Below are 17,313 nucleotides of genomic sequence, written 5' to 3'. Positions count from 1 at the left end.
CTGTGTCAGTAGTGTGTGGGGCTGACAGTAGTAATAAAGTTGTCCTCCTTATTAATCTCTGTTGTGGTCCGTGTGCTGAGTGAACCTTCGGTAGTAGCAACGTGCTACAGTCAGTAATAATATTAAAGTTACCGCCCAATAAGACTAATAGGATACATTACTTTTGTTTTCTCCTCCTGATCTGAAAAACAATCCAATCACATCCCGTGGAGGAAACTTTGGAAAATGAGGTTCTGGAAATACTCCATTACTTTGATTTTAACAAACTAAACTGGATTTGAATCGTTGTCAGTCTCAGTTTTGGGGAAAAGGGACACAGTTACCAATGTTGTGTGGAGCAGCAGAAAAGTAATATAACCAGTAGTGTAACTAATTACTGTTGGCAGAGAGTAAGAAGTAAAGTAATAATATCAATGAGTAATGAGTAATAAATAAAACATTTTGAGTAACTAGGCTTACACTGGCGATAACACTGTTCAATATTGTGATGATGGTATAACTTTAATTAAATTAAACAAATATTGAAGTGTGCATAATAAACAGTTTCTGTCAGCCTGTCTTTACATTCAGAACTGGATTAGAAATGAATATTGTATTTTTTATTCTTTTATATTTTAATAACACTAGATGATGTTTCTACAGCTGCAACAGTAATGTTTATAACATTGTTTTGAACTTTTAACAAAGTCCCTATAAAACCGTCCTTTATCCTGTCCTGGACCTAAAGTCAGAGTCTGGAAACAAATAAAAGGAGCGAGAGCAGCAGCGGGTGGAGGACGAGGGACTCATGTGGACTCATGTGGACACTAAAGAGATGGACAAATACATGTTAGATGTTTATAATAATTATAAAGACGAGTATCTGTACAGGAAGTCACTTAAATAGTCACCGTGCTTTAAGTAAATGGTAAATGGACCTGTACTTGTTTAGCACCTTTCTAGTCTTCCAACCACTCAAAGCACGTTTACACTACGTGCCACATTCACCCTTTCACACACATTCACTCAGTGATGGCAAAGTCCATCGAACAGAATCTAACATTCATACACACTCACACACCGATGCATCAGGAGCAATTTGGGGTTCAGTATCTTGCTCAAGGATACTTTGACATGTGGCACCAGGAGCTGGGGATCGAACCCACAACAAGATTTTATTCTTTGTGGTATTAAAAAGTGGTGAAACCTGCAAAACCTTGTACAGAGCTGTTGTTTAACAATCCCTGATGAACTGGCTGCACTGTAGAGCAAAGGTTTTTTATCCAGAATCAGATAATGATAACCTCTGTTTAAACCAACTGCTGTGAAACACTTCCTGTGGGAGGAGGGGCTGCACTCTGCCCCTTATCTGTCAATCTGTGTTTAAGGCTCAAGTTGAACTCATCATGTGTCTGCTGCTGGTTATTTGCAGGGTGTTCTGTTCACACCTGGAATAAGTGTCTTAAGCTCCTGTTGACATCAGCGTACACACAACCGCTCAGTAATCAAGAAGTCCTGAGCACAACATCTGTTCAGATTCAATTTAATGTCAAAATATCAATTACAAACACTCATTATTATAAAAACACATACATCATTTAAATAGAGTCCAACAGTCTGAAGTCCTGCTGTGCTGGAAGACTTTGAGGCGGCGAGAAGGAAGACCAGAACCACCAAGTGGCCGATCAAACTGCCCTCATTTAAACACAAACTTTAACCTTACAGACTCATCAATCAGATACAGAATAAACCTCAGCTGCCTCTTTCAGGAGCCAGTAATCAGTTACTGATGAGCTACAGCAAGCTAGATCGTCCAAACCAAACAGTTAGCCATTAGCCATTCATTTACAGACACAGTGCTTCACATAATAACACGTATAACAGGCGTCCTGCTACAACTTATCAATTCTAAAACTTCAGCATTGTTCATAAACTCTGTTAACACACTGTTTGAATAAAGCTTTGCAGGTTGTATCATATAAATGTTTGTGACCACTGAAAAATAAGGAAAAAGAATAAAAAAGAGGAAGATGATCAGTGATCAGACTGATCCGTGAGCTGACTTCAGATCCATCATGTTATTGATCCTGTTGCAGACAGCGGCTGTCACTGCGCTCACAGCTCAGAACACATACTCAGTGTTGACATCAGCAGTGATGTCATCATAATCTTCATCCAACCCGTCACTTCCTCCGACACGCTGGGTCATCTCCATGGAGACGACCTCTTTGTTTCCTGTCTTCCTGCTGCAGCAGATGGACGCCATCAGAGCAGTACAGACGCAGTACGGACAGATGGCCACTAGATGGCAGAAGAGTCTGAGCCCAGGCAGAGAGGAGTCTGACGGAGGAGAACAAGAATCAGTTCATTAACGAGGAATTTGTCTCCGTAGTTTGGTGCACAACAATAAACTCTGTGAGAGAAAATAAGTTCTGCAAATGTCACAAATAAAACATTTAAAATAGAAATTTACAGTAAAAATAATGTTTGAATGAAAAGAGCTGTACAGTGTTTGAGGCAAAGAGGAAAATGTGCAAATGTTCACAGAATAAAGAAAATGTCCAATGTGACAGAAAACAGCCAAGATTGAATAAAGATAAGTGCACATACATACACACTGAGTCAGATATGGAGACTTTACGATAATGTAACGTGTGCTGTCAATGGGGCGGCTGCAGGTGGAAGGAACTGTTGTTGTAGCGTGAGGTTTTGGTCCTGATGGACCGCAGCCTCCTGCCAGAGGGAAGTGTTTCCAAAGGATTGTGTGCTTGTGCAGTCTCATGTATCACGTGTGTCACTCTATGACCATATTTAGTAACAGTACTTCTAGCAGAGTACTAATGCAACTTGACTCCTCGTGCAACTATGATACTGCGTGCTTATGAAATAATCTTTTTGAATTGTACTAAAACAAATGAAGGGAAGTGAGACAGTTGAAGTGAGACTGATGATTATTCTCCCCTCACAAGTTGTACCAAGATGTGAATGTGTGGTTAACACCCTGCTGAGTATAAACTGCAGCACACTGAAGAGCTTTGGGTCCCTGGTAACAGTGTGAGTGGAGCTCAGATACATTTGTATCTGTAATAAAAGCTATCAGAGTCTCACTTGAATTATTAATAACATAATTTGTCTGACAGTAAGTATGAAACTAATGTAGAACTGAATGTCATTCATCATGATATCATGTTCCTGATATTTCAGTAAGACACTGAATTCATTTTGTTTTCTTTCAGTTCAACTTATTCTGATATGGTTATGCTACGTTTGTATTTCTATATGTATGTATATGTGTCAACACAAACATCAGCTCACCTGCAGAAACAATCAGTCCATACAGCAACACAGCCACACCTGCAACAGGAGGCAGAGGTCACTGGAGGGCAGAGGTCAATACAGGGCAGAGGTCAGTAGACAGACAGACAGACAGACAGACAGACAGACAGAAGTCCATCAGCTCACCTGCAGCAGTCAGCACAGTCAGACCTACAAAAGGACAACAAGGTTTACTAGAGGTCAAAGGTCAGCAGGTTAACTTCAAATATAGAAACAGTGGAAAAGATCTAAATAAGCTTTCAACAGCATCTCATGGTCTTCATCAGTAAATGGAGTCGATGATTTTATACAGACTGTACAAAAGTGTGATTTTGGCGTGTCCCAGTGGTAGTAACAGAAATAACAGCAGCAACAGTTTGAATTCTCAGAGAATCAAAGTCAGGAAGCTTTAAAGTAACAGAAACATGACGAGAGGAAACATTTCCACCTGAAAGTGAACAACGATCCAAACTGTAACTGCACTTTATGAAGCAGAGTTTTAGTTCAGAGCGCTGAAGTCAGCGTCACTGCTCAGGTTGCACCAACACGCCTGGTCTTAACACTAGAACCACCACGGGGTCATTTTTACCCCCCTCACGTTTTCTAATGTAACTCTGATCTCTCAGTCTGTGACCTTTGCTGAAACAGCTTCATTAATCATCTGAGGGGTCATTTTTACCCTTCATAGAAACCACTGCACAATGCTGCACTTAACATTGGTTCACATAGAGCAGGTCTAGACCGTCCCCCTTATAACATTATTTACAGAGAGCCAACAGTTCCCTGATGACACCGATAATCGCTGCGAGGACTGAGCAACAACGGCCGTATAACAGCTACTAGAATGAGTGTGATTCTTCCATTAGTCCCAGTTAAAGTTGAATAATTGGCTTTATTTACCAAGGTCCATTCTAAAGACTGGTCTTAACAAAGACGGACTCAGCAGTTAGGACCAGGCTCAGTAAAGAGCAGTTGGTGCAACCCGCTCCAGGTGTAAAATATGTGCCTGTACCTGCAATGCATTTCCTCTGAGCAGATCGGACAGTATCGGGATCAGCGGAAGATCTGGCTGGAAAACAAACACAGATCAATCAGTTTATTGGAAATGGACATCAGAGATCAGACGGGTCCCAGGAGTCCTGAGGACATCACTGATTGGACAGGACTCCAACCAGTCACAGGTTGTAGTCCAGTACAGACCTGCTGACTGGATCAGACCCAGTCTGGTTCCAGTCTGTTCATATTATTATTATTATTATTATTATTATTATATTACAATATTACAATATATAATATATTATTTATTGTATGTATGTCTTTCTTGTGTAGTCAAGTATCTATTATACATATGCTATATATCATATCATATCTCATGTGTGTATATATATTTATATATATACACACATATACATATTATTATTATTATTATTATTATAAACTGTTATTAACAATAACACTACTCTTCATATCATCACTACTATAACCATCATCTTGCAACGTCTTTGCACCTTATCTACCTATTTATCTTTTTTATCTTTTCTACCTCAGTATTTTATTCTATTGTTGTATTTTATTCTATTTAAATGTACCTGGTTGCTATGACGATCCAATTTCCCTTTGGGGATTAATAGAGTCTATCTATCTATCTATCTTCTTCTTCTATTTTATCTATCTATCTATCTATCTATCTATCTATCTATCTATCTATCTATCTGTCTATCTATCTATCTGTCAGGTGAGTCTGACAGCTTTCATACCTGATTGATTCCTGCAGAGCCACACAACTCCAACCAGAACCAGAACCAGAACCAGAGAACCTACAGCTGCTCCAACTGGGAGAAGGACAGAGGAGGGAGGGGAGGAGTCTGCAGGAGGAGGAGGAGGAGGAGGAGGAGGAGAGGAGGTTACAGGAGGAGGAGGAGGAAGAGTAGTTAAAGCAGGAGGACCTGTAGGAGAAAAGAGTAGAACCTGGTTCAGTTCAGTCATCAGTTTATTATCAGGTCAGCAGGTTAGTTCATATCTTTAAACAGGAAGTGATGTCAGTGTCCTGACCTCTGACCCTCAGCCAGCTCCGAGAAGACTCAACAGTCCGTTCAATAAAACACCAGTAGAGACCTTCATCAGACTGTTGGACCTTACTGATGGTAAACTGTCCTTCAGGTCCAGATCCAATGTGGACTCCATTCTTGAAGAAAAAGGCTTCGAATGTGGAGACACCTCTGGTTCTACAGCGCAGAGTGACATCACTTCCTGTCATCACAGGAAGTGCAGGAAGCTCCAGAATAACCCCTGAAGAAGAAAGAAAAACAGAGTTAGACCATCAGACCAGAGCCATATACAGACAGAGTTAGACCATCAGACCAGAGCCATATACAGACAGAGTTAGACCATCAGACCAGAGCCATATACAGACAGAGTTAGACCATCAGACCAGAGCCATATACAGACAGAGTTAGTGAACAGAAGAACAACTTGCCTCTATCATCAGTTACAGTGATGTTGATCTGGTTGCTCTTCTGTCCAGAACTGGTTCCACACCAGTAAACTCCAGTGTCTGACTGGGAGAGCTTTGAGATGTTGTAACAGGAACCATCAAATCTCCCAAAGTCCTCATTGTGTCCTCCTGCTGTCCTCTTCACCATCCATCCATCAGCTGTCTGTCCATCTCCAACACATTTCAGACAGACTGACTCTTCTCTAAAGAACTGAGGACGGTTGGGACTGACCTCCAGAGAGACTGGAGGACAGACAGACAGACAGAGAGACAGACAGTCAGTTAGACAGATAGACAGAGAGAGAGACAGTCAGTTAGACCGACAGACAGAGAGACGACAGTCAGTTAGACAGATAGACAGAGAGAGACAGTCAGTTAGACCGACAGACAGAGAGAGAGACAGTCAGTTAGACCCAGACAGGAGACAGTCAGTTAGACGCAAACAGACAGACAGACAGTCAGTTAGACAGATAGACAGAGAGAGAGACAGTCAGTTAGACCGACAGACAGAGAGAGAGACAGTCAGTTAGACAGACAAACAGACAGACAGACAGACAGAGAGACAGTCAGTTAGACAGACAGACAGACAGAGAGACAGACAGACAGAGAGACATTATTATTATTATTATTATTATTATTTAATGTCAGTGATTGTTTCACTTCCATCAGCTCACCTGCAGAAACAGTCAGTGCAGACAGCAGCAGCACAGACACACCTGCAACAGGAGGACAGGGTCACTATAGGTCACTGAAGGTCAGAGGTCAGAGGTCAGTGAAGGTCAGTGAAGGTCGGTGAAGGTCAGAGGTCAGTGAAGGTCACTGAAGGTCAGAGGTCAGTGAAGGTCAGAGGTCAGTGAAGGTCACTGAAGGTCAGAGGTCAGTGAAGGTCGGTGAAGGTCAGAGGTCAGTGAAGGTCAGTGAAGGTCAGAGGTCAGTGAAGGTCAGTGAAGGTCAATCATTGGAGTTTTGGGGCAACTATAAAGTCCAGTTGTATGAATATGGGCACTTCAGTGATTGGCTGTCAGCTGATGTGCCCAGGTAGTTGCACACAGTTGCTTTCACATCGCACTACTTCAACTAGATCAGTGGTTCTCAAACTTTTTCGGTCATTCCCCACTTTGGACAAGGGGGAATTTTCAAGCCCCACCTGCCCCCAACGCCCATACACAATGCTAATGAAATACCCAACAAGCTTAAAATGTTCCAATTTATTGAAGTAACAAGTAGTATCAGTATAGTAACAAGTTGTATCTAAATACAAACTAACTATCTACATCAAATAACAGCAAGTTCAAAAATAAAGAAAATAAAAGTGCAGCTGTGTCAAAATTTGTATCAAGTTCAAAAATAGAAAAGAAATAAAAGTGCCACTTTGCAATCTGTTAAAAAAAGAGTTTGTTCTGCTACAATTAATATGCCGACGTCACATCAATCATTATTTTGGCACTTCGGTTCCAGGTTACATTTTACTCGGGGTCTCATATCTAATGTTCTTTTAATTTAGACTGTATGTAGGCTAGTAATGATTACTTTGTTTGTGGGTGTTTTGTTTTGAATGTATGATCTTTGTTGTCATTAAAGAAAGCCATTGATAAAGCAGACATCCCAACCTGCAAAAAGTCATTTCAGGGAGGTTCGTTCCGGGGGGGTGGGGGTGGGGAGGGGAATTCTTGTTACACTTGGTGTCGCCCCCCAGGAGTGATCGGTCTTATAAGCGGCAAAACACAGCTATAAGGACGGTTTGCCGTCACACACGCTGCATTTATAGTCACACAAACACACACACACACACGCAGTCACTCTCTAGTCTAGTGCGCGGTCTTGCTCCAGATTCCGGGAGATTGGATCTCATTTGCGGGCGTCAAGGAGCCGCTATCAATATGAGACTCCCGGAACTTCCGGGACAGTTGAGATGTCTGGATAAAGATATAAAGGCATAAAAAGGAAAATTTCCTCCCGTTTGACACACCCCACCTGTCACGTCTCTATTCCCCACCAGTGGGGCGCGCCCCACACTTTGAGAACCGCGGACCTAGATGATGTGCTTTTAAGGCCATATATTATGGCTAATGTTGTTCACACAGTATTGGTTTATTTACTCTCAGTTAAGTTTTTGGAACTAATTCTTTCTGCCTCTGCTGTTGTTTTGGCTCCAGATTCACAGCAGTAATGGTGTTTTCTATTCCATTCCAGGTTTTATGAGCACCATTAGACCAACAGCCTGTGCTCATACTGAACCTAATGAGGCTTAATGCAGCTGTTCTCCTTTAGTCCCACTTACCTTACTCCAGGACTCCGTAGTCTCTGACTAACTAAACCAAGTTTAAGCCACTGTTGTATATTAGGTAGCGATGATGTGAGATGTGTTGGAGAAGTCCGCTGACACCATCTTGATTGTATATAAGGTTTATTACAAAAGGTACAGCATCATTTCAAGTCCCGGGAGCTTGGAGCATCCAGCCAAATGAACAACTCTGTCTATATGCGTTGAACATAAGCTTTATATAGGTCTATTGTTTATTCAAGAAAATAGTAAAGAAACATCTGGTTCTAATACAGATATGTGAGGTAAAACAGGGAGATGGGGGATTTATTAGCTAAGGTCGAGGCCATTGAGAGGCCCCTAGCCTAACATTTCATAGTAAGAATTACAACGTTGACCTATGTCTTACTAACACTGCATGTGTTGACAAAAATATCACTTGAACTTATAACAAACTGTAACTTAAATTTATAGGCCTTCGGATACCACACCACACTCATGAAAGCTACTTAAATATTGTAGTTTAACTAGTCCACATTCAGGCCTCCTCCTGGCTTAAGCTGAGCCCTGTCAGTGAAACCGGTCCCAAAGATATGAGTGAGTGGAGGGAAGGACCGAGGTATGTTGTTTTCAGAGCTGCAGATGCTCTGACTGAACTAACTGTATATAAAGTAGTTCCACATTGATGCTTCAGTATGAACAATCTAATAATGTCATACAGAATAATCTCTCACACTGCTCATACTTTAAGTACATGTACTTTTACTTTAGTAGAACTTTGAATGCAGGAAGTTTCTGTGTGATAAATATTGATTATTGATTGTTATTATTATTATTATTATTATTATAGTGAAACCTGATCCAGACTGAGACCTGGACTCTCAGTGCTGGTTCCTGTGTATGAGTGCAGAGTGTGCAGTGTGTTGGAGCTGTGATGGATGGATGAGTGTAGAAGCTCTGTGTTGGACTCACCGAGCAGCAGAGACACAGATGAAGCCTTCATGTTGTCTGGATGTGGACTGTCAGTCAGTGTCAGCAGCAGAGTGACGCCTTCAGCTTCACCACTTCCTGATTCACACAGTCAGCGCGTCATTGGCTGCGCTCATTGTCACCCTGCTGCTCATCACTCAACTTAAACGTACAATCTGTCATTCTGCCACTAGGGGGTCTCTCACATCAAAACAGGAAGAAAAGAGGAAGGTAGATGAGGTGGTGAAGCAGCGTGGGATCATGGGAGTTGCTGTCTTCACCACCATTGCGGTCATTGATAGAAAGAGGAAGAAGACAGACGTGATCAGTGAGAAGAGTGCTGTGAGGCTGAGCTGATGTTATTGATGATACTAACAGTAATATTAGTTCATCAGTGAGTGCACTTATTGATCCTATGATCTGACCATGAGAACCAGTTGAACAGCTGAACCACAGCATGAGTGTGAAAGTGTTCTGAGAAAAGAACTCTCTGAACTCACTTCTGCTTTTCATGTCTTCATCTGCTTTGAACCAAACTTCCACATTCTGAGCATCAACACAACAACAGGATTTCTAAGAACTCAACACACACACAGTCAGACAGCCTCCACTAAAGAGCTCCCTGCAAACATCTGTCCGGGTTGGAATAGATAGCAAAAAGAAAACTGACCTGACATCAGCTCAGTCTTCAACTCTTCAAAATGATTTTATTTCAGGTGGCGAGCCCCAGTGAGGAGTAACGGGGCAGGTGGTGGTTGAGGCAGAACAAACTTCCCTCATTTAAACACAAACTCACTCAGTTTCCAAAACCTTACTGACCCATCAACCAGATAGAGCTCCAGATGTAGTTCAAATCAAAGAACAGATAACAGCAGTAATAATGTTGAAATAAAGTATGACTGAAAAAGGCACGACTTAAATGGACACGTACACATTTACAGAGGTTGAAGGTTATAATATGAATAAATTGATGGTCAATCTTTGTGTTTATTGATTGTGTCTTTGAAGAGTCAAATTTAGTGACACAGACAGAAAACTTCCAGTAAAGTTTACATGAGAACATCTTGTGTAAAATTTATTAAGAATTTCTTTTGAACTAAATTTCACTCCACATTTTTTTCAGTGCGCTCACACAAACTTTATCACAGTGGAGATGGACTCAATCAATAATCAATAGTGTTCATAAAGTCTTTTCAGAATAAAGGTTGGCAGAGTTGAGGACGTAAAGAGAAAATAAAGTTGACAACAGTAGAAATGTTCGTTTGAATCAACAACTGAACTCCAGTTGAACTCTTTATTGATGAAGACAAACAAGTGATTGACAATGTTTCTGATCAATACGGCACAGATAACAGCATATCAGGACTGAAGCACAGGTAAATGTGGTAAGGCACAGGATGCACTCAGTGGTCACTTCATTAGGTACACCTGTACAATCTAATGCAGTGCAGTCCAACAGCTCTGCCATAAATGATACCTTTATGAAGTTTATAATGTTCACTTGTTGTGGTCAGAAATATGAACATTTGGACGTTCAGGTACAGAGACTGCAGAGGAGCAGCACCTCAATGGATGTCTGTCTGACTATAGTGAGAGACCACAATCCCCCACTGAAGGAACCCACAACGGTGACACAGAGAATTGCACACAGCACAAACACATTTATTATAAATAATAAAGAAATAACCACATCCGCAGTACATTCCACACATTCTGCAACTACTGGACGATCAATACAACACAAAAACAGACAACATCCCCTGGACGGATGACACCGCGGTTAAAATGTTGAACCACAGGCTTCAACATTTAAACTAAATATCCCCACAAGCCCCAACGCCCTAACCCTAACCCTGGAGGAAAACATGCCTGAAACACAATATTTTTCATTTTGTGAAGGGGCCCAAATGGTCCATTGTTTTTACAGTTTAATTTTCATTATTGCTAAAAAGTGATTGTGGTTGTAATGTATTGTTGACATTCAAACTGAGCTTCTGCTTTTCTCTTCCTCCCTTATTCCTACTAATCCTGTATTTACTGTATGTGTTTTTTTTTTTTTGTGAGTGTGTGTGTGTGTGTGTGTGTGTGTGTGTATGCTGCTGTGGCTGGTTTCATTTCATCCCTGAGGTTGAACTTAATGAGGTTCTTTTCCACTGTATAATCTGCTAATATTCTGTATCAGACTGTAGGAAATTCACATCCTGATATTAACAACTCATCTCACTTGTACTTGTGCTGTGATGTGAATCTCCACAGTCTAACTTCTACACACACTGATATATTTCATACATGTTGCTGTAAATGAAGCCTGTTTGTTGAATTTCTTCTGTGGATTTCCAGAGTTTTCAGTCTGACTGAGGAAGTGTTGCACATTTCCAGCCGAGGTGTGTTTTTGTCCTTCAGTGAGCTGCAGACGCAGGAAAATGAGTGTGTGGCTGCTGTGAGACGTCAAACAGCAGCAACAACCCGCACACAGCAGAGAACATGGAAGGATGTCTGATATGGGACCAGCATCCCTTTCAGTTCATCCATTATGACAACCTCAGTCAGGAGCTTTTATTACTCTTTACATATTGAAAGAAATAATCATTGACTTTAATTTCCACTGCGGTGAACAGTTTGTGTTACAGCAGTTTTCTACTGTAAATTAAAAACCAATCAATACAATTATATTTTATGTAAATAGATATAAAGTTGTTACTCACACAGTCTGTACTAATACACATATTCTAATAACATGTAGTATGTTGTAGTAGTATTTTCAATCAGTTGCAGTAAGAGTATGAATTATAGTTCATATAAGGATGCACAATGTCCAATTTAGTGGACAGATGATTCATTTTCTCCCAACATAGAATCAATACTAAAATACTAAAATAATAACTCTACTACTCTTCAGTTGTTACTTGATGTTACCAGTTTTATTAGTCTGCAACCTATTAACCTCCAACTGTAGAAGGACTGGAGACATATCAGGCTGCCCAAATAAAGACCAAGTTCAAAGATTCAGCTGATCAGAGGGTCGGGGTAAAACAGCAAAGGTCACCTTTAGTTCTGCAGTTAGAGCGGGGAACGGATTAAAGGCCAAGATAAGAGGAGCAGAGCGGTCGAGGAGTGGAATAAGGAACGAGGAGATGTGAGATGTAACTGGGGGTCATGAAGTGCCTTAAATGTAATCAGTAAGATCTTATAGTGGATTCTGAATTTTACAGGAGTAATGTGGGACCGACGGCTGGTTCTGGTTTAAAGTCTGGTAGCTGCATTTTGTACTAAATGTAAATGATTTAAGGAAGCTTGACCGAGGCACGTGTAGAGAGAGTTACAGTAATCTAGAGGAGAGAAAATGAAGCTGTGAATTTGAGCTCTCTGGAGGACAACAAGCTTCTGATTCTAGTAAGATTTCATAGCTGCAAACACCATGGTGGTCAAAAGTCATAATTGTGTCTAACGGTCCAATAAACTGACCAACTGCAGTGATAAACTGTCCGAGGATTTCAGTTTTGTCAGGATTTAGGTGGAGAAAACTGAGAGACATCCAATATCTGGTGGCAGCTAAGCACTCATGGAGGGAGGACAGTTGGTTCAGGTTATTGGGTTCAGCAGCGAAATATATCAGTGTATCATCGGCATAACAGTGGTATGACTGAACAAATGACGCAGAGGAAGCATGTACAGGGAGAACAGAACTGGACCAAGAACCGACCCCTGAGGGACACCACACAGCAGGGGAGCGTAGGAGGAAACATGATTATCAATGCAGACATTAAAGACTCTATTAGTCCAATAGGAATGAAACCAGCTGTACCAGAAATGCCAACCCAGTTCTGTAATCTATCCAGTAAAATGGTGTGATTGATGGATCAAAGGCTGCAGTCATATGGGGAAGAATAAGGATGGAGCTTCCACCTTTGTCAGCATCAATAAGACATTAGACCCTCTCAGTAATCTCTCAGTAATGCTGTCTCTGAGCTGTGCTTTAGAGTTAGATGCACAGCAGCAGGAAGCAGTCTGCTCCAGTTCACAGTTGGTGTGAGGAAGTTTTAAAATATCTGCTCTCTTTAGTTTACATGAGCTGATAAATGACTACACAGGTATGCTGATGTCTCTTAGATTGCAATGACCATCTAACTGTGGGCGGCTGTGCTGCAGAGGAAGAGGGGGTCGTCCCCTAATCGGAAGGTTGTTGGTTCGATGCTGTGAATGTGTGAATGTGTGTGAAAGGGTGAATGTGGCTCTAGTGTAAAAGCGCTTTGAGTGGTCAAAAGACCAGAAAGGTGCTATACAAGTACAGGTCCATTTACCATTTACCACATTGTTGGACCTCCGCTGGAGTCCAGTACCCACAGCTGATTCAGTATGAACATATAGGACCTTTAACATCAGATATATATAAATACAAATATTAAATAGATTCCTCTCATGTAAGAACACAACTCAGCTCCATATACAACATAGCTCTAGAGTTTATACACTGTTTAAAATTAAATCCTCAACTTCTCTCAGAAATTCTGATATTTACCTTTTTGAAGATATGAGATATTAAAAATGACGTTTTTATTTTACACTGACTGGTGTCACTTTTACTTTTTGTAGAATCACTAACTAACTCATCACTTTTACATTTACAATTTTATTTACTGCTAAATTTGGTCAGATTTGAATTTAAAACTGTCCAATAAGCATATTTTAGATGTGAAAACACAATAATTGATTCAGTTTTAAAAACAAAGGGTTTATATTCCATTATATTATTATAATTCTGTCACAGTTCTGATTCAGAGACATAAATGCATCAGGAATCCAGAGTGCAGTGAGGTGTTTTGTCCACCAGGTGGGGATAAATACATGATGTGTTTGGCTTTTGAAATTCACTTTGGATCTTCTTCTTCTTTACATGCTAAAGTTGAACAAAGTCGAAGCATAATAAAAGTCTGAAAGTGATGTTTTGCAGGTGATACATTCCACGTGTACTAAACATGTTTAATGTTGAGTTTAAGGTTTGTTAATGTCACTGTTAAATGTATTGTAGCGCCCCTAGTCTGACTAGAAGAACACACTATAGAGACCTACATTCTTACTAGGTTCGGTGAGTTGGACCTCTACATTATTCAAATGAGGGAGCGTGAAGTTGAAACGTTGAGAATTTATTGCCTCACACAGTAACTACTTGGCAGTATATGGAAAATAAAAAATACAAACAAATAGAGCTCTTTCATAGAAAAGTAAAATAAAATAGAAAAGTTCAAATAAAAGTGTCCCTTCTTCTTATAAGAAGTTAAGAATTCAGTCCGTTCTATTGACTGCTACTACCCGGGTAGATTTCTGTGTTATTATCTGTATTACAGAGTGAAATGAGATGATGTCTGGGGTCTTCAGAATGGATACCACGGCTGGCCACACCGTGCACCGTTCCCTCCAAGTTGCTCTTCTTTCCCGGCTCGCCACCGAACCTCCACTGGTTCGGATCCGGATCGAGTCCTAATCCGGCAAATCCAAAAACACCAATCTACACATAGAGTGCAGAAAACATAACCATTACACTCAATCACATCATTCTACTTTCACTTTTCACTCTAAATATCTTCCATATCTATACCCAGATGCAGGATATACAGCATTCAAGTCATTGTAAATGAGTCTGTATACATTTACAGTACTGTAGAAGTATTTTTACCATCAACTTATATTTGAACATAAATGCCCTTCTTTATATTTTTAAACAGCTCTTTTAATCACTATTTCTCTTTTGAACTCTTTTTATCCCTAAATGAACAGTATTAAATTTCTCCTTTTTAACCAACTTGAATATTGATACAACTACATTGCAATATAACACCTTATATACATCTCAGTTATCAGAAAACAATGATCACAACCTGCCATCATATCAGCACCAATATGCATCATAAGCCTTCTCTATTTCTCTCATTTAACGGCTGTAGCGACAGTTAGCTCCCCCAGCTACACCGTTAGCACATTACATATTACAGTTAATACCTGAGCTAGTGATCTTTTTAAAGTCAGTTTACACTGTTCACAATGATACAAACAGTACCAAGGTGAGTTCAAACATTAGGAAACATTCCTGTAGCTCCGATTGGTTTAATAAAAGTACCTCAATGAAAGGCAGCTAATAACGGACGAGGCCTCTTAGCATGTAGCAACCAGGCTAACCGGAGTTTCTCTCAGAGGCTCACTCAGTGAGGCTCCTCTTATCCACATAATGTACAATTCTTGTTACAGTATGTTATGTGTTATACATTTCCATTACACATACATACATCCCCCTGGCTCCAACAACAACAGGAGCGAGGCACTGTATGAACTCCATCAGCACATCAGTGACCAGCAGACAGCCAACCCAGATGCCTTCGTCATCCTGGCTGGGGATTTCAACCACGCAAACCCCAAGAGCGTGTTTCCACAACCCCATGGACACATCAACCTTCTCACACGAGGAAACAATATCCTGGACAATGTCTACACCACACACAGAGGTGCCTACAAAGCCCGTCCCCTCCCTCACCTCGGGGCCTCAGACCACACCACTGTTATGCTAATGTCAGCATACAGGCCGCTGGTTAAAGTCGCCAAACCAACTACAAAGCAGATACGCATGTGGCCTGAGGGGTCTTCAGAGGCACTCCACCACCGACTGGAGCATGTTCAGATAGGCAGCCACCTACAACAACATCACAGACCTCCAGGAGTACACGGAGACCGTCACTTCCTACATGAGGAAGTGTATGGACGATGTCACAGTCACCAGAACCATCTCCATTCGGGCCAACCAGAAGCCACGGCTGACAGGGGAAGTCCACAGGCTCCTGAGGGCTTGGAACGCCGCCTTCAAAGCTGGCGACGAGGTGGGCCTGAGGACAGCCAGGGCCAACCTGTCACGAGGCATCAGAAAGGCCAAGAGGCAGTACTCCAGGAGGATCGCCGACCGCTTCAACGACAGCAGAGACACCAGGAACCTGTGGCGAGGGCTGCAGACCATCACGGACTATAAGGCCTCTCCGCAGACCTGTGACAGCTCCACCTCTCTGCTGAACCACCTGAACGACTTCTTCGCTCGTTTTGAGGAAGACAACAGCACCCCAGGGTCCTGACAACATTCCTGGTCGTGTCCTGAGAGACTGCGCCGAGGAGCTCACAGATGTCTTCACCGACATGTTCAACACCTCGCTGAGCCAGGCTGTTGTCCCCACGTGCCTCAAAGCCACCACCATCATCCCGGTCCCGAAGAAGTCGTCTCCCTCCTGCCACAATGACTACCGCCCGGTCGCACTCACTCCCATCCTCATGAAGAGCTTCGAGCGGCTAGTCATGCAGCACATCAAGTCTGTCCCCCCCCCAGAATGCTGTTCATCGACTTCAGCTCAGCATTCAACACAATCATCCCCCAGCAGCTCATCCGCAAACTGGACCAGCTGGGGCTCAACACCTCCCTGTGCAACTGGCTGTTGGACTTCCTGATGGGGAGACCACAGGCAGTTTGGTCGGCAGCAACACCTCCAGCACCATCACACTAAACACAGGGGCCCCCCAAGGATGTGTGCTGAGCCCCCTCCTCTTCACTCTGCTGACCCATGACTGCACACCATCATTCAGCTCCAACCTCTTCATTAAGTTTGCGGACGACACAACTGTGGTGGGTCCCATCAACAACGGCGATGAGACAACCTACAGGAGTGAGGTGAGCAGGCTGGCTACGTGGTGCAAGGACAACAGAGAGAGGGATCTATGCACTTCTTGTCAAACTCTAAAGTGACAGGTACCACGCCCCCTGCCCTTATGCCCGGTCAAAAAGGTCAAATCGATCAATCAAAATCTGACACTTCAATCTGACACTTCAAGGGTAAACATTTTGCCCCCCCCCTTCCAGATGGTAACCATTTTAAGATAAAACAATCAATAGATTGTACACAGTTAATTGGCCCACCCCCTCCCGACCCTATGGTGGGGAACCTTTAAAACTCAAGTGTGAACAAAAGACAAATATTATCAGCAAAGAGTCAGCAAAGAGTTCACCATCAATCCACAATGCTACAAGAAAAGTTTTACGCTTGTGAAAAGAGAATATACCAGAAGATGAGATGTCTGTGATTTGCGAGACACCAGTCACCATCTACCGGCAAGTGAGAGGGCCTCCTCCCGCACCGAGGAAAAGTATCGTGTATGTACAGCGTACACAGGCTCCTCCAAAGGAATCTCTGGGAGAGCAATGGTCTTTACTGCAGCATGGATCGTCTGGATGTTGGGGGTATGTGTTCAAGTATGAAAAGGGGCG

At 42.0% G+C, this 17,313-nt stretch overlaps 1 protein-coding gene across 1 annotated transcript; it reads right to left on the bottom strand.

Annotated features, from left to right (window-relative positions):
* Nucleotides 1-1,508: 1,508 nt before the first annotated feature.
* LOC127362066 (uncharacterized) lies at nucleotides 1,509-15,453 on the bottom strand. The gene is made up of 11 exons (XM_051397337.1): nucleotides 15,382-15,453; nucleotides 14,406-14,526; nucleotides 9,024-9,119; nucleotides 6,463-6,504; nucleotides 5,771-6,031; nucleotides 5,347-5,583; nucleotides 5,052-5,240; nucleotides 4,307-4,363; nucleotides 3,442-3,465; nucleotides 3,295-3,333; nucleotides 1,509-2,319 (listed from the first exon to the last, which is right to left on the bottom strand). The coding sequence occupies exons 1-11, from the start codon at nucleotides 15,451-15,453 to the stop codon at nucleotides 2,102-2,104; spliced, it is 1,356 nt and encodes a 451-aa protein (XP_051253297.1). The 3' UTR covers nucleotides 1,509-2,101.
* Between the last annotated feature and the right edge of the window lie 1,860 nt (nucleotides 15,454-17,313).

The sequence above is a fragment of the Dicentrarchus labrax genome, unplaced genomic scaffold (genome assembly GCF_905237075.1).
Source record: "Dicentrarchus labrax unplaced genomic scaffold, dlabrax2021, whole genome shotgun sequence".
NCBI lineage: Eukaryota > Metazoa > Chordata > Actinopteri > Moronidae > Dicentrarchus > Dicentrarchus labrax.
Note: the sequence above shows the minus strand (reverse complement) of the source record. Positions and strands in the feature narration are given on the sequence as shown.